We start from the raw sequence: 18,666 nt of genomic DNA, 5'->3' as shown, positions 1-18,666 counted from the left end.
GACATCTGGTTGTGTTCGTCTTTCTGCACGGCTGCTTGAATCTTTCTCTTGTTTTTGTTTGAAAGTTCTTCCAGCTGTAACTGTGTCAGTTTTCTTCGCAGTTCTTTCTCTTGCGTTTTCAGTTTCTGTTCATTTTTTCTAAATAAGTCCACAGCATGAGACACATGGTCACAAAACTCTTTGTGTGATTTAGAGTTTAGACCTACCACATCTTCTAGTTTGCTTTTTACAGTCTGTGGCATAGCATCCACTATGGCATTTCTAAAAAGGGTGGTCATTAGAGGATCCCCCTCGGGGTCTCCCTCAGTCTCTTGTTTCCATCTCTTTAATTGTCTTTGAACGTAAGTGAGGGGATTTTCTGTTTCCCCCAGTTCCTCCCCCTTCAGTGCCTTGGGGTCGATTCTGGTTTCATACTCAGTTCGTAAAACTCGCCACACTGCGGGGCGGTATGCATCAAAAACAATTCCATCCATGTCGTAGGAATTCACGGCTCTGTGTAAATTAGCGTCTTGGAGGATCTGATCAGTCTTAGCTCCCCCTACGATCTTCGCTAGAAGGGCTTTGATGTCTCCAACTGCAATCAGCTTTCCAGCTAATTCCTCCTCCAAAATCTTGATGAACTTGCCAGCCCACTCGTGGATATCCGGGAGTCGGTTGACGAGTCCTTGAAGATCTTGTGAATCCCAGGGGACGTAGTTCCCTTGAGCTCCTTTAATTAATATGGGGAGCTGTTTTGTTAAAGGTCTAAGTGATTTTTCTTCCCCGCGTGACCATTTCCCCACATCAACCAGGGACTCCGCTCTCTCTTCGCCCTCCCTGTTTTTTTCATATGTTTCATCAAATAAACATTTTTCTTCACTTACTACTCTTTCTAGTAAGTTCTCTTTTTTACCCTCTTGTTTTTCTTTTTCTCCCTGCTCATATGATTGCTTTGCACTTGGTGTTTTTATGTTATATTGCGTTTTCATCTTTTCTAGTGCTGTTCGTGCTTGTTTGTAACAGTTTAACTGTAATGTTTTTTCTTTTGTTGCAAGAGCTGATTTGGTTTTAGGTCTTACAACTGGCTCTCTCTCCTCTTCCTCCTCATCTTCTATTTCCACAGTTCCTTTCATCTGCATCTCACCCAAAATCCCAACAGTTCCCTTGAGCAATGGAAAATGACCCTCAGAGCTCAAATAAGGAGGGGGGTCTGCATATTTTTGTTCCTTAGCCTTGGTTTCTTGTTCCAAGTCTTTCAACAGCCTTCTGGCCTGCTTTAAATGTTTACGCAGACTTTCCCCTTCTTTTTTGAACAATGCTAAAATCTCCTGCTCCCTTTCACGTTTTTCTTCTCTTTTTTTGTTTTTCTTACTCATCTCTTTGGTTTTGTAATTTTTAACCAATGTTTCCATCTCCTCACACAATGCCACATCAAAAGTCCCCTCTTCTGGCCATCTGGTGACCATGTTTTTTGTACGTTTTTGCCATTTTTTAGACACTTTATTTATAAGATCCTTACACAATGGATACTTTGATCCCAAAGTTTCAACAGGACTGAATGCCATGTCTTTATTCATAATACAAAAACCCTTAGTACAATTTGTGGGTTTATTGAATTTTATACGTTCAATTGTTTATTCTCCTATATGTCCCCACAGGTTTTTATGCTTTTAAAGGAGATTGTATAAAATGTTTTCAAATCCAAAACATATCAAATAACAATATCAGCCATCTTTATTTCTTAGTTAAACCTTTATTTTCATACAGAAACTTTGTTTTGACCAAACCTTCAATAAGAAACTCGCATTCGTATCAATCCCTTTATTTATTTTTTTGGGCTCCCTTCATTTTTAGGGCTCATAACACACACTCTAACCCTTTATTATTTTTAGGGCTTATACAGTCAGTCTGTTGTCCCTTCATCTACACGGCTCATCAATCATAAGTATCCCTATGTATATAGGGCTTATCAAAATTCATAAGTATCCCTTTTTATATAGGGCTTATCAAACATTCCACCCCACACCCACCAGACAGTAATTACACCCCCCTTTTTCAGCCCAAAGGCCTGTCCAAGGGAAACGCTCTTACTGACTGCCAGATGCAAAGTTTATTTAACAGTCTCTCTGCAGCTTGCAACCTCACTCAAAATTCCCACGCTCACAGACACAGAGTACTCCAACACTTAAAACCGAAAAACCACACAGTTTAACTTATACACTAAAAACCATTAATCATTTCACCTCCATCCACATGATTAATAAACAATATACAGATAAACACTGTATATCAACTCGTAATATTGATAACACTTCCTCCACACAATATTACCTTATGTGTCCCTAACACTTCCTCGACATGTACATTATCAATATACAGATAAACACTTCCTCAACACTGTATATTACACTTCCTCTACAGGACACATAAACAATATACAGATAAACACTTCCTCAACACTGTATATTACCTTACACGCGTTCTCTTCACTTACAAATCTGTGTCAAATCACTATGGTCTTAATAGCCAACCCATCAGTAAGTCAATACAGATTCATGCATGCATGCCTTTGTTAAATTGTACCCTTGAAATCAAAACCCCTTTCACATATATGGTTCTTAAATTTAGAAGAGCTTAAATGTCTCACCACTTTGGGCAGTTCTGGCAAACAACACAAACCTAATTATAAAGCAGAAAGTGGTTACCTTAGTATATGGCCATTCTTGTTTGTGTTGTTCGTCAGGTCCGCCCAGGTGGTTAGGTACTTCAGCCCTTTTCTATCCTGTTCGTGACACCAAAATGTTGTGGTTTCCCTTTTTCAGATGAAACAATCTTCAATCTTAGGTTTTGATTTCAAAGATGGACTTTATTGTCAGCAATATAAAGCCGTGAGGAGATCTTGCAAGATCCACTAAAGTTTTACTGTACCCCAAATGGTATATATAAGGTGGCCGCCCCACCCCATGTACTCCATATATGGTCTAATATTCAGTAACATATGGTTTGTATCATATGGAAAACATATGGCATCACTTTGTCAAGAGTACAGTACGTCTTTTGTCTCAGCCTTCGACATGTAACAACCTTCGCCATGTATAAGAACATACTGCAATGCATGCTGGTAAATTTCATACACACAATGGTGAACTATGGTTATATTCATATAGAAAAACATAATGGTAAAGTAAGATTATACTTAATTCCTTTATATTCGGATTAAAACAAACTTCATCATTGGTGATTTTAACGTTCATGTCTGCTGTCTTACAAAACCACTTGCTAGAGATATTATGGATGCATTTAATTTTTCACAACATGTGTTTGGACCAACACAGAAATGTGGCCATACATTAGACCTTGTTTTATCTTATGGGTTGCGTATCTCTAATATCCAAGTACAAGATGCTGTCTTTTCTGATCACATGCCTGTCCTTTTTGATTTTATGCTGCCATCTACTAGACTCAAAGTGTCTGTTCCTAAGCGCCTGTGTCCAGTGTTTAAGCCTTCCACTGTTGCTCAATTTAGTTCTGCTTTTATAAATACAATTCAGTCTGGTAATAGTTTTTCAGCAAATCCTAACACAGAGCAACTTCTTCAGTAATTTCTTTCTGACTGTGCTGACATTTTAAACTCTGTTGCTCCTCAAAAGCTCAGGTGCCTTAAATCTAAATCAGAGCCTTGGCTCAATGATGTAACTCGTGAAGTCAGACGAAGGTACAGGAAAGCTGAGCGTAGATGGAAAAAGGACAAGCTTCATGTATCATTTGAAGTTCTTTAAGACAGCATGAAAATATATCAGAAAACTGTTAAAGATGAGAAAATAAAATATTTTTCTAATATTATCTCCGAAAATTGTAATAACCCTGGGTCCTTTTTAAAACCATTGATGCTCTATTAAATCCTCCACAGTCCTCTAGTTTGGAAGCTTCAGTTGAAGTTTGTGAAAACTTTCTTAACTTTTTCCATATAAGGTTTCCAATATTAGAGCTCATATTGTATCCCCTGCTCTAGACCCTTTCATAGTTAGTACTTATTCTGCTGTCCTCAACCAGTTTGAGCCTGTATCGCTTGCAAACCTTACTGAAATTGTTATGAAACCAAAACCTTCAAATTGCCCCACTGACATTGTGCCCCCTCGCCTTTTTAAGGAAACCTGGGAGACCATTGGCCCGACTGTTCAAAACATTATAAATAGTAGCTTGGTATCAGGTGATGTTCCAACATATCTTAAAGAAGCTATTGTAGAACCCCTGATTAAAAAAGGAAATTTGGACCCCACGATTTTAACTAATTATAGTATTTCAAAGCTTCCTTTTATGTCGAAAGTTGTAGAGAAGACTGTAATTCTTCAATTGCAATCTTTCTTAGATATACATAGGATTCTTGAGATTTTTCAATCTGGTTTTAAAGCATTTCATAGCACTGAAACGGCACTTTTAAAAGTTTTTAATGATTTATTGTTAATAAACGATACTGGAAATTCGGCCATATTAATCCTCCTAGATCTCACTGTGGCTTTTGATACGGTTGACCATGCAGTTTTAATCTCTCGTCTAGAACACAGTGTTGGTATCAGAGGCACTGCTCTGCAGTGGTTAACATTTTAGCTCATCGACTGCTCCTCTTCTTTGTGGTGTTCCACAGGGATCTATTCTTGGACCACTTCTTTTTTCTCTATATCTCCTTCCTCTAGGAAACATAATTAAGAAATATGGCATTTCCTATCACTTTTATGCAGACGACTCCCAAATATATCTTCCTTAAAAGTGGGGAAAGAAACTCTCTCACACCTTTACTGGAGTGCTTAAAAGAGATTAAGGCTTGGATGGCCTCAAATTTTTTAAAGCTAAACGAAGATAAAACCGAGGTCATTGTTTTTGGATCTAGTCAGGTCAATGATGTCTTGCCTGGTGACCTGGGCGATTTGAAACAATATGCGAAACCCTTAATCACAAATCTGGGTGTCAAAATAGACAATGGTTTTAAATTAGATAAACAAATTAATAATGTTGTTAAAATTAGTTTTTATCATTTGAGGCTTTTATCCAAAATTAAACCTGTCGTATCCCCTAAGCATTTTGAACATGTGATTCATGCTTTTATTTCAACACGACTAGATTACTGTAATGCTCTATATATTGGTGTAAACCAAACCTCTCTTTCACGCTTACAGTTAGTACAAAACTCGGCCGCACGTCTTTTAACTGGAACTCGCAAGCATGAACACAACACCAGTTCTGGCCTCGCTACACTGGCTTCCGGTCCATTTTAGAATACATTTTAAGATTTTATTGTTTGTTTTTAAATCTCTAAATGGTTTGGCTCCATGTTACATTTCAGACCTACTACAGGCTTACACCCCCTCATGGTCACTGCGGTCCAGTGAGCAACTTCTGCTGGTTGTTCCAAAAACCAGGTTAAAAACAAGGGGGATCGTGCTTTTTCTGTTGTAGCCCCTAAATTGTGGAATGCACTTCCTCCACAGGTCAAATTGGCCCCAACTCTTGAATCTTTTAAATCTCGTCTTAAAACTTATTTATTCTCTTTAGCTTTTAACACGAAAATTGTGTGATCATATATTTTAGTTTTGAGGTGTTTTGGTGATTTCATTTTTATGTGTTTATATCTACATGTGTTTAAATGTTTTTTTTTATTGCACTATCCCTGTTCAGCACTTTGCAAACCTTTGGTTTTTAAAATGTGCTATATAAATAAAATGGATTGGATTGGATGATATCAGGATATCTTTGGATAAGTCCCAGAATTTGTAGCATGATGTCTGTCACGCTAGCCGGTCTCACAAGGTTGAGTTGCAGCAGCTCACTTTTGTTGTATTGCCTCCTAGCTGAGCAGGCAGAGATAATATCCAAATAGAACAGGAGAGGTAGAAAAAATAAAATATGACACAAAAAATATCCATAACGCTACAATCAAAAGCCCCGCACACAGTTAAAGTCACTTGGGATCTTATTATCTCAAACAAAGTTTTGCGTAGCCAGACCTTCAATACTGAAGGTCTGGTGTTTTTCACTGCTTTTTCTGGACAAAGTCCGCCCACGAGCTGTTTGACTGACATGTCAAACCACCAATCACAGTTTGTTTCATCTAGCGTCACGTTTCGGACTCCCCACAATAACTAGCCGGCTGGCAACAAGTCAGTTATTGAAATAACCAGCCGCAACCAAATAGCATCTAAATAAACAACATTACTCACCGTAGACCAGGGTTCCCCACCCCTGCCATAGAACAATGTTGTGCACTTCATCAACAGCCACACCAATGAGACGTTCCCGTTAAACATCTGATTGAAGCATATCTCTCAACTTTTTAACACATACAAGCAACTCAGGAGAACCAAACTTTTGGACTCCACTAACTGCCTTAAGCAAAACTCTTGGACATCTTTTAGAGAGTCAATGCCGCGAACTTTGCATATTTTTGAGAATCCAATGTTTAGCTGATCATGATAACTGCTCATTATTATCCACGTGAACATGACTGATTCTCTTCCTCAATGGAACGTCAGAGCTTTGTTTTCCAGGGACTGAAACTAATTTCCTGGAAATCCATTTTTTTTTCAACCAATCAAAGACGACTTTAACATTCTCACAGGGTTTCCAGAAAAGTTGTACGAAAAACATCAGACGTTCAGCCAACAGTTTGTGGGCGTGACTTCTGAGGCTGAGACTATCCCAAACACAACAAACTTAAAACAATAAAACACAATTAAAACATTGACAGACAAACTTTTCCTGCTGGTTGCCGCGTGTGCATCTGCCCCTTACTAGCCCTATTAGAAATCACGATGATTGTTTCACAATGGCAATCTTTCATCTGGGACAGACAAAAATTGTGCAGTGTATCCCAGGCTGCAACAGTATAGAGAAAGCACACCACACCAGGGCCAAAGGCAACCTCAGCACAGCTTACAAGCCGGCAAATACCTCAGTTAAGTGTATGGAAATACACACACGTTTAGATTAAAACCAAGAAGTAGAGGTCTAGATGTTAGTCGTCTCAAGTCTCAATTTATTTATAAAGCACGATTAAAAACAACTCCAGTTGACCAATGTGCTGTACAATGAGATAATGACTAATTAAAAAAACAGAAATATACAAACCACATCAACATCAGACAACAAATATCATCACGAGTCATAGGCCTTAGTAAAAAAGTATGTTTTTAACTTTGATTTAAAAATATGTAATGTTGGGGATATTCTTATATGAAGCGGTAAAGTGTTCCAAAGTTTAGGTGCGGCTATGGCAAAAGCTCGATCACCCCTAGATTTTAATTTGGACTTTGGAACAGTTAACAGATTCTGGTTGGCAGACCGAAGAGTTCTTTCCGGACGATATTCACCCAACAAATCCGAGAGGTAGAGGGGAGCGAGTCCATTTAACGATTTAAAAACGAGCAAAAGCACTTTAAAATCAATTCTACACTGTACCGGAAGCCAATGTAAAGACATTAGCACAGGAGAAATATATTCGTATTTACGAACCCCAGTTAAAAGTCGTGCAGCGGCATTTTGAACCATTTGTAATCTAGCTATTAACAAACTATTTATTCCCATATACATCGCATTACAATAATCAATTCTGGATGAAATAAAAGCGTGAGTTGCAATTTCAAAGTGTTTAAAAGAAAGAAAGGTCTTTACTTTAGCCAGCATTCTTAATTGGTAAAAACTTGCTTTTACAACTGCATTTATTTATCAAATTTAAGTGTACTATCGAAGAATACACCTAAGTTTTTTACACTTGATTTGACCGAAGAAGATAAAATACCTGAATTTCCTAAAAAATTTTCCAGAACATCGGGCAAGCCAAACACAATGATCTCCGTTTTCTTCTCATTCAGATTTAAAAAATTCAAGGACATCCAGGCTTTAACATCAGAGAGACAGGCACTGAGGGAGTCTATACCATTTTTTTTTCTTTAAAGGCAAATAGAGTTGAGTATCATCTGCATAGCAATGATAGTAAAAGCCATATTTTTACGAAAAATATAGGCTAAAGGAAGCATATATAAAGAAAACAATAACGGTGCTAAAATAGAACCTTGGGGGACCCCACACGTCAGGGGAACCACCCCAGAAAAATGACATCCAATATTGACTGAAAAGCTTCTATTTTTAAGATATGATCGAACCCAGCTTAATACTGTTCCACTGAGGCCTACAACTCGTTCTAGCCGGGCAATCAAGACCTCATGGTCCACTGTATCAAATGCCGCACTTAAATCTAATAATACCAGCACAACAGAGTCACCCAAATCAATATCCATTAACACATCATTTAAAACTTGTACAAGTGCTGTCTCTGTAGAATGAAACTTTCTAAAACCTGATTGGAAAACATAAAAAATCTTGTTATCATTCAAAAACTTCTGCAGTTGCTGAAAGACCACTTTCTCCAAAATTTTGGAGCAAAAAGAAATATTAGAAACAGGCCTAAAATTAGATAAAATTAAAGGATCCAAATTTGGACTTTTTAAGAGTGGTTTCACAATTGCATGCTTCAGACAGTCATCATTCCTGATTCAAGACACTTATTAATAAAAACTAGGAAGAAAGGACCAACCACATCAAAAACTTCTTTAATAAGACGAGGAGACATGACATCACCAGGAGACCCACATGGTTTTAACTGCTTAACAATGTCCTGAAGACAAGAAAATGAAACTGGACTAAACTGGCTAAAAATGGCTTTGGGATTATAATACACAGCAGGATCATAATTAGCAGGACTAATTTTCTGCCTAATTTCCCTTATCTTCTCTACAAAAAAAAGACCAAACCTCTCACACATTTCAGTCGTTTCAAAAAGGTCCTTATAAACAGGTGGATTCACCACAGCATTTATAGTATTAAAAATCATTCTTGGTTTATGAACATTCTTCTCAATGAGCTCCGACAAATACATTGACTGTTAGTCGTAGTTGAGAAGAAATACGCAGCTCAATCCAGTAACAAGGAGCAGTAATCATCAAGCTTCACATAAACAGTCAGGCAGTGGAGCTTCAGTCTGGAAGCAATGGGTTAAATGGTCTGCCAATAACCGCGAGCAGTTGTAAAAATAGTCAAAAAGCAATGACCGCACCAAATCTTAATTGAAGTCCAGGCAGACAGCTACACAAAGTTGAACCCACAACTCACAGCTGTGAAAGCGGCGCTGGGTTTTTGGACCCCAGGGAGTTAAGTCACTTCCGTGTTGGCTTCGCGACATGTTCGCTTGTTTTAATAACCAGGTGTTCTTAATTTGAGGTGCAACGTACCCTAACGAAGCTCCTGCACTTCTATCAGAGGAGGGGGAAGAAAACTCATGTAATACAAAAACAAAACATGATTTGACCCATCTTTTTGTTTTATTGTAGTCTGAACCAGTGGCGAGGCAACATAAGGGGCAAGGGTGCACCCAGTCAGAAGAAACAGAAAATTATTAAGCAAATATGCATAATTCAGAAACAAATAACTAATATAGAAAGTCATTGTGTTTCTAAGCCTTGCAAATGTTACCATTCAAGTGATTATAAACAATTTGAACGCAAGAAGATGCTAAAGTGAATTGCATTCTGTGCGCACAGACACAAATGGTCACACTCACAGAGACACGAGTTTCAAAGTTTCAAATTTATATGCCAATGACACAGTATTGTACACACATGCAAAGAATGCAGCTGAGAAATTAACCTGTGCCATGCAAGGTGCTATTGAGTTGCTTGAAGAATCTTGTCTTACCTTAAATATTAACAAGACAAAAGCTATGTTCTTTTATAAAACCAAGGGGCAGACTCAAACAGCTGACATCTTTATTAAAAATTAAGCAATTGTGATAGTTACTGATTTTAAGTACCTTGGGATAATTTTAGATTCAAATCTTAATTTTAAAAAACATATCAAGAAAATGACAAAAACTATAAAATATAATTTGGCAAATTTTAGACATGTTAGATCATTCCTTCATACGGATGTAGCTAAAATGTTTATGCATGCTTTAAAGGGATAGTTCGGCCAAAAACGATATTAAACCCATGATTTACTCAGCCCCAAACTGTCCGAGTTGCATATGTCCATCGTTTTTCAGACAAACAAATTTTCGGATATTTTAGAAAATATTTTAGATCTTTCTGTTGATTAAATGTAATGTTACGGGGTCCAGCAACAGTCCACGACCTTCAAGTCCAAAAAAAGCGCGTCCATCCCCCACAAACCAAATCCAAACGGCTCCTGGACGACAAACAAAGGTCTTCTGAGGGTAATCCGTGCGGTGTTGTTGTAGAAATATCCATATTTAAAATGTTATTAACGTAATTAACTACCTTCCGGTAGCGCCGCCATCTTAGAGTCATCCGCATTCAGGATGAGCGCATACGCAGCATACAGCGGTTTCTCTGCTGCTGCTCTGTCCCCCGCCCTCCGAATTTGTCATACGTCACTAAGAAAAGTGCGTACACTACGCTAATACTCTCTCCTGAGTCTAAGATGGCGGCGCTACCGGAAGCTAGCCAACCACGCCAACACAATTCCAAATATGGACATTTCCACAACAACACCGCACGGACTACCCCCAGAAGACCTTTGTTTATCATCCTGGAGCCGTTTGGATTTAATTTGTGAAGGATGGACGCACTTTATTTGGACTTGAAGGTCGTGGACTATTGCTGGACCCCATAACATTACATTTAATCAACAGAAAGATCTAAAATATTTTCTAAAATATCCGAAAATGTGTTTGTCTGAAAAACGATGGACATATGCAACTCGGACAGTTTGGGGGTGAGTAAATCATGGGTTTAATATCGTTTTTGGCCGAACTATCCCATACTGTATTACAAGTTGGGGACAGGCCAGTGACTCTGCCATTAGACCAAGAATCATTGTATAAGCAAGCTATAAAAATCCTGGATAAAAAGTCACTAAGATACCACCATTGCAAGATCCTAGAGAAACACAATCTATTGAGTTTTGAATTATTTATTTTTTTATTTGACGCTATTGTATAAGATTCTACATGGCCTGGCACCTGCATGTTTATTGGTATTTGTCTGTAAACGTCCTGCAATTTCTATTAAATATACTAGAATAGCATCTGTTCTTGTAATATACCTTTTTGCCGTTCAACATTTAAACAATCTGCTTTCTCGTTTAAAGCCTCTATACAGTGGAATGCAATAACGGATGGCATAAAGAGTTGTAGTTCCATTAGGAGTTTTAAATCTCAATTGAAATTTTATCTGAAGACCAATCAAATCTGTACACACTGACACCGGTGTGATGCTGACAATATGTGTTTTGTGTTGCCGCCATCATGTATCATGTTTTGTGTATGTATAGTTAAGGGGTGGGGGGAGTATTATGCGTATGTCTCTTTTCTTTTTTTAACGGACTGCAGAGGTAAATTAGCCTATGGCTAACTCTGGTACAATGCATCAAATGGTAACATTTATGTTGAAAATTGTACATTGTCCTTAATAATAAAAAAAAACATTGTGGACACAGTATCTCTCATTACAAATGCATTTGACAGGACACATACAGACAAAAATATCTCGAAATACCACAGTCTTGACAAGTATTTTTATGAAAACAATCAGTTATTGTGTCTTACAGTAAATGTTAATGGTTTAGAAAGAAATCAGATTTGTGTCAGTATATGCTTATCTGGTCTAAAAGTGATAGTATCCTCAAAAATCTGCGAATGTTTGTGTCATTGTGTTAATCAAACAACAGAAGACAAAAGGAAAATCATTTCTGTAGCTTTAAAAAAATGTAGATAAAATTTTATTATTCATTTATTGTTATTTCTATCAGTAAATAACTGTTCTGTGGCAAGACTTACTTCACCTTATTTTTCACGACAACATGGGCGGCGCCATTTCGCTCATTTTGTCAACGTTCTTCCGGTCGCATTGACGATGAGCAGCTGAGGCAGTGACTGAAGTCAACGCGTTAAGCTTAAAAAGCTCACTCGAGCGCCTTTATGTTTCTTTCTTACCAATTTTAAGCCAACTGAGGAACATCCTTATCCCAAGGTTCGACTACGATGTTCCAGTAACTTTAAACCACGCCGGGTGTCGAAAAGGTGGCCAGTTTCAGGTAAGCTATCTTAGCTAACTTTGTGATCGTTCGCCTAAATTTAGATTTGTGAAGTCCGTTCTACAAATACACTTAAGATCACTAACGTTAGATTATAAAATGCAACTATTTGAATGGTTTTAATTGTCCGCCTATATTTTTATATTTACGATAGTACAACGAGATATTATAGTAGGCTACATTGCATTCTTACAGTAGCCCACGTGATTCCTACAAGTTACTGAGATTTCAGATTCAGTTCATTTCTCATTCAGATATTGATAATGACCTATTAAACAACGTATTATTTAACACTGAAGTTAAAGGTTGTGTGTATAATGTTACTGTCTCTCTTTAATGCATCTCTCTCTTACACACTGTTCTGTTTAAGTATGGGTGCCATTTATATATTTAGCGGTCAAGCCCTGAAGGGGCGAAGACCCCTGTTGTATTTGTTAGTTTTCTTATTATAATAATTATTATTCTGCTTCTTCTTCTTCCGCCATTGCGGTCTATGGCAGCCCATAGAACCATACGTAGGAAAGTTATGAAATTTGGCACACTGATAAAGGAGACTCCAATGTGTCCCCATAGCAAATTTGGAGTCTCTATGTCTAACCCGCTAGTGCCACCAACAGTCCAAAGTTGCACTTACGTTTTTGCTTATAACTTCTGACCCGTACTTCCTAGAAATTAAATTCTTCGTCATTTTCCGTCATGAAAATTTTTCCGCCATTTTGAATTATTCGTAAAACCTACTTTTGCGAACTCGTCCTAGAGCTTTTGCCCGATTTCCACGAAAATTGGTATGTAGCATCTACAGACCGTCACGGCAAAAAGTTCATGTCAATTCGTCAATCCGTTTCCGTAAACCGTGTCAACGAATTTTATGTAGAGCGCTAAAAACAGATTTGAGGATGTATCTTCGGCAAACTTAAGCCTATTGACACGATACTTGGTAGTTGTGATGCCAGTAAGGAGCTACGGGTGCATGCAGAGTTTCGTCACAGCGCCACCTAGTGGTCAGACTTATGTTTTACATGCCAATAACTTTGGCTCTGATTGACGTATTTTCATGGGACTTGTTTCTTTGGAGTTCTGAATAGTTGCCGAGTCCAACGATACCAAACATGCCAGAATTTGCCTTACGGTTAACCCTGCGCAGCAAAAAAGCGCTTAAAAAACAGGCGTGAATATCTCCGCGAGCGTTTTTCCGATCGACTCTAAGAAACTAACCTTACCTTCTGAACAAAAAATTCTATTGGCGTTACATTAAAATTTTCATCTGCTCCAATGTGTTGAGCTGGCACAAATGTACATAACTCTGCTGAGAAACAACCATCTTTGGTTCAGCTTTACACAGGGTTGATATTGCATCCATTACACAGTCGCCAAGCACTTTACCAGTACATACACCAACAGCTTCCAGATAAACACTTGGGATCAGCTCCTGATGACTCCGATAAAGCTGTGTCTTAATTTATTGCAGGGTGGTCTTGCTTTACCTGTTGTAAAGTTACATTAAACCTTCATATGTGATCAGATGTCATGCAGTGATATTAAACATTTACAGTGTGATCAGATGTTGTGCATTTATATTAAACCTTTACAATGTGATCAGATGTTGTGCAATTATATTAAACCTTTACAATGTGATCAGCTGTTACCTGTCATGCAGTTATATTAAACTATGTGATCAGATGTCATGCAGTGATATTAAACATTTACAGTGTGATCAGCTGTTACCTGTCATGCAGTTATATAAACCTTTACAGTGTGATCAGATATTATCTGTAGGTGTAGATTCCACTTAAAAGGATATAAGTCTCCTGATTTGAAGGAATAAGTGTTGGCAAGTTTGCAAATGAATTCTATCATGGTACCACATAAAAACGAAATAGTTGTTGGACTGGCTAAGGTGCACATTTGCTTTAAAAAAGACGAAATCACTGTGTAAATATTGGTAGACATACTTTTAATAATTTTCAATGCTGCTTCATCAACTCCTGACAGGACGAGGTAATTAAATATGCCAGGTTACTTGCCGCGGACGATTCATATCGTCTAACCACAAGACGATTGATGGGACAATATAAGACTATCCGAGCGTCGTATGAAGTTTTAACCGTGCTCCTTATTTAAAACATTTACAGCAGTAGCCATATTTGTCATTTTGCTAAAGTTATAGTGAACTACAAACAATCTTCTAACCACCGAATGCACTGTGCCATATTAGCAGTGGAAGTCGGTTGACAAAATGCGGAAGAGCGAAGAATTAAAAAGTGGCGTGGCGGAATAAGGTGAATAAGTAATCCTGTTAGACTTACTTTATTTGTAACTTTATATTTTTCCCACTTTCATATGATTATAATTTATTTTCTTATGACCCAACAATTATTCGATCCATGACTCAAAAATCGTAATGTAATCTGTTTAACCACAATACTTGAGAGTGGTAGACATTGAGTTAAGTTTATTGTGTTTATCTAACCAAACTTTTTATAATGTTGCCATTATTATAACCAGAGATGATGGAATAGTGTAAATAAATGAATGAATAAACAATACTTGTTGTGCTGTGCGTTCACACCCTCAACGACAGAGTAAATCCAACAATCTTAAAGGTAGCAGTCGCAAACACAAAGTATAATAAGCACTACTTTTCCATCGTTGAGGTGAAAGGCAAGAATGTTTATGTAACGTGCAAATTATGCACAGGAAGAGAGAGTTTCTCCACTTCTGTGGCAAGTAATTCTAATCTAATGAAGCACCTCACATCATCACATGCTGCCACAAGGTTGGTGGTTTAGTGTCCATTTCATTAATTTAACAGATTTCATATTGAGGGCATCAAAGTTATTTGAAAAATTGAACTTTTTCAAGTAACGCAATAGCTACTTTTCCTGGTAAATAGTTACGTTTATAATGATGTAACGTAGTTACTAAATCAGTTACTATTTGTGAGAAGTGACTATAACTAATTACTTTTTTAAAGGAACATTCCCAACACTGGTCATTAGTCATTCATCTATTTTTATTGATTTTGACCTGCTTTTCAGATAAAACACTTATTGACCCCACACTGTCCATACTACCTGTATTTCTTTTACATAGCTAGTAGCCTTTTAGAACAACTGGGCCCTGTTGATTTAAGTTTTCACCTAGGCAAATTTCAGCTGATATTTGCCCACTTTATTTGTTGTTGATCAAAGCTTTCAAATATGCCTTAATGGCTTATTTACTCTTCGCGCCATTCCAGCATCTATGGCTACCCTGTGAAAAAAACAATAAAACATTACGGAAAATTCTAATGGTTTTATTGGGAATTGTAATGGTTCTAATGAAATATGGCCCAAAACACACTACAGTGTATTGGTTTTTCTTGGTCTCTAATGGTATGTATTGGTTCTATGTATTGGTTCTAATGGAATATGTCCCAAAACACAATACAGTGTAGTGGTTTTAATGGTAAAACTAATGGTTTCTATTGGTATTTTAATGGAAACCATTAGAATTTTCTGTAATGGTTTTATTGTTTTTTTCAGCAGGGTATATGGACGGGTTGCCGGTTTACAGATATTACAGGGTGCGCACGCATCCAGGAGGCAGAAAGCCAGATTGGTGAGCTGGTCTGCTACTGCAACAACATTAATTATTGAAGCGTTCTTTATTGTTTGTATATAAATAAAACTTGATTTTACTTGAATCTGTTTTTCTGTCTTTATTTTTGCAGTGTTACTGTGATACATGTATGAATTATAATGTTAGGCTAATAATAGTTGCACCTACTGGTATGTTAACATCAGGCACCCAGCACTGACTCTGTTGGTACTATTATCCACGCAACAACTCCTTGACATTTTGACTTACAGACACCGCTACTAGCCTACAACACAAGGCACGTCTCTTCTTTCTGCCTCTCGGTTGCACGCGCAAGCAATTGTGACGTCGCCAAGCAACCCATCTATACATTTCAAGAAATTATTAATCTATAAACAAGTTTATCTATACACAAGTTGGGAGGGTCAATTTGATATTTAAATTTTACCTAAACTATTGTACATTGTTGAATTGTGAGAAGAAACCGGAATACCTGGAGTAAACCCCTGACACAGGGAGATCATTTAAACTCCACACAGAAAACCTCCTGACACAGCAAGTGAACTTCTTCCTGTGAGAAAGCAGTGCTACCCACTGAGCCTTTGTGCTTAGCTTTCCCCAGTTGTAAACATGCTGCACTCATGACTAAAAGGTTTCTTTCGATACAACATGTATACATTACGGTCAAAAAAATTTTCTAGTGTCATTGGTCAGTTATTTATTTTTATTTATTATTTCACAATAAAAGAGGGTCAAGTGAAACTTTTGATTAACAAGGTTTACAATGCATTTAATCAATCTGCAACATTCTGTGTAACATTTTATTTTTATATATGGCCAATAATTTTTTTCGAATATCAGTGAAGTTTAAAGCATAAACAAGAGGGTTAAGGATTGGTGGTACAACAAGAAACTCCAGTGAAAAAAATAATGACAGCCATGTTGGCATTTCTAAATTCACAAGCCGACTTAAAATGATTTCTGAAATAATGCCAATTGAGAAATTTACAAGAATTACTATGTGAGGAATACAAGTTTGATAAGCTTTGCTTCTGAACTGTGATGAGCTTCTTTGACAAATGATAAGAATTTTAACATAAGAATATAATATTAAACATAATGGGATAAAACCAGATATAATCAATACAAAGAAACCATATACATTACTAAATAAACTGTTTGTACAAGAGAGCTTAACAATTTCATAATTGTGACAGTACACCTTCCACAGTTTGTTACCACACATTGTCATTCTGGAAGTTAAAATAAAAGACATACCAATATAAAGCATTGAAAAAGAAGAGAGTATAAAAATTAAAATAGTTAGTACCCTTAAAGTAATTATGTTATGGTATTGTAAAGGTTTACTGATTGCAACAAATCTGTCAAATGCCATTAACATTAATGTTGCAAACTCATTTGCTGTATATGTGAAAATGACACAACCCTGAATGAGACATGCTTCATTGAATATTGTGTGTGTATCAGATAGCAAGTCTGACAACACCCTTGGAAAAAAGGCAGCTGTACCATACAGAGAGTTAATGGACAAACATGAAATCAGAATGTACATGGGTTGGTGTAATGTCCTTTCCAAACATATTGCAAGAATAATAAGGACATTTAGGATTATGATCACACAGTATAAAACAAACCCCAAAGTGAACAAAACATATCTTATATGCCCAAGATTTTCAAACAACATGAAGTAAAAATATGTTTTATTTTCCATTAATACAGAATGGTTTTATTGACTGCAGATTGTCTCTTGCCACAGCTGCCCTTTAGCTTGATCACTGGAGTCCTAGACAAAAACATAAAAGGCAATAAATAACATTTCACTGCTGAACAGGGACTTCACCAGAATTAATAACAAAACAATATATTTCTGTAAAGCTGATTTGAATTCATGTTACAAACAGTATACAAAAATGAGTAGAGGGTAGGATGTTTTAGTAATTTTACAAAATCTCGGGATCAGCTAGGGATATCAACACAATGTCATTGCCATACCGTCTTGTATGGTATATAATGACCATCTAAGCATTTTTATTGAATAAACCAGTTACCTACTTGGTGCTCCTTCTGCGCTTTGGGTCACCAGTACATGCTTGTATTTTTATATCGTGTAACATGTCTCAGGAGACATCTCTGTGGGAGAAGACATCTCATTTTGCATAAAGAGCACAACCCTTCTTGTAATGTTATCAAAGCAAACCTCTGATGATATGCCTTTTTGCTCATGTCTTTATGATTAGGGCACTGTAGGTGCAAAGCCCTGTTGTTCTTTTTAAAATGTCTTCTTCTTTTTGAAAACTTTTGGGCATTTTGAGATACTTTACATGCCTTAAAAAGTCTTGAAACTTGGCACAAAACATCAGAGTCGATCATTAGTATATAAGGCAAGGGGGCTTTGTAGCATACATGTATCACATATGTACAAAACTTGGTATGAGCATAGTTCCCAAATATTGGGATGTTACAACATTGCTTTTTAATCAGTCTCTTTACAAATCCAGCATCAACTTATTTACAAATGAATCTACGATACAATAAAGTAAACAAATACTCTGTTTCTGTGATGCAAATTAGGTTTACATGACGCGCCGAACACATATTTTAAAATAATGAGCGACACATATGACGGGCTAAATATATGTTGTGACAAGCTTCACGTCATGCGCCCTCGAAAAATAAGTTACCAGCCGCTACTGATTGTTATCACACAGTATAAAACAAATCTCAAACTGAACAAAGCATATCTTATATGCCCAAGAATTTCAAACAACATGAAGTGAAAAATATGTTTTATTTTCTGTTAATACAGAAGAATTTCAATGTCGCCCTTGGCCAGGGCCAGAGTGGGGCCACTTTTCAGCACGGGAGTTTCAGGCCCAAGACCGGCCCACTTTTTCCATAGTGTTATTCCAAATTAGCACTTTTTTCAAATTGGACAAATAAAGCAACAGTTCAGCTCTTACTATAGTTTTTATTAATATCATGGTT

The 18,666-nt window shown here is 37.1% G+C and overlaps 1 protein-coding gene across 1 annotated transcript; it reads right to left on the bottom strand.

Annotated features, from left to right (window-relative positions):
* Positions 1–16,413: 16,413 nt before the first annotated feature.
* On the bottom strand, positions 16,414–17,996 carry LOC129437274 (olfactory receptor 51I2-like). Its single transcript, XM_055195434.2, has one exon. The coding sequence runs from the start codon at positions 17,390–17,392 to the stop codon at positions 16,451–16,453; it is 942 nt and encodes a 313-aa protein (XP_055051409.2). The 5' UTR covers positions 17,393–17,996; the 3' UTR covers positions 16,414–16,450.
* Between the last annotated feature and the right edge of the window lie 670 nt (positions 17,997–18,666).

This window comes from Misgurnus anguillicaudatus, chromosome 24 (assembly GCF_027580225.2).
Source record: "Misgurnus anguillicaudatus chromosome 24, ASM2758022v2, whole genome shotgun sequence".
Lineage (NCBI taxonomy): Eukaryota > Metazoa > Chordata > Actinopteri > Cypriniformes > Cobitidae > Misgurnus > Misgurnus anguillicaudatus.
The sequence above is the reverse complement of the archived record's forward strand: the minus strand, read 5'-3'. Positions and strand labels throughout refer to the sequence as shown.

Bases quoted from the DNA above. Each gene is read 5' to 3' on its own strand.
- LOC129437274 (XM_055195434.2), bottom strand. From the start codon at position 17,392: ATGGAAAATAAAACATATTTTTACTTCATGTTGTTTGAAAATCTTGGG.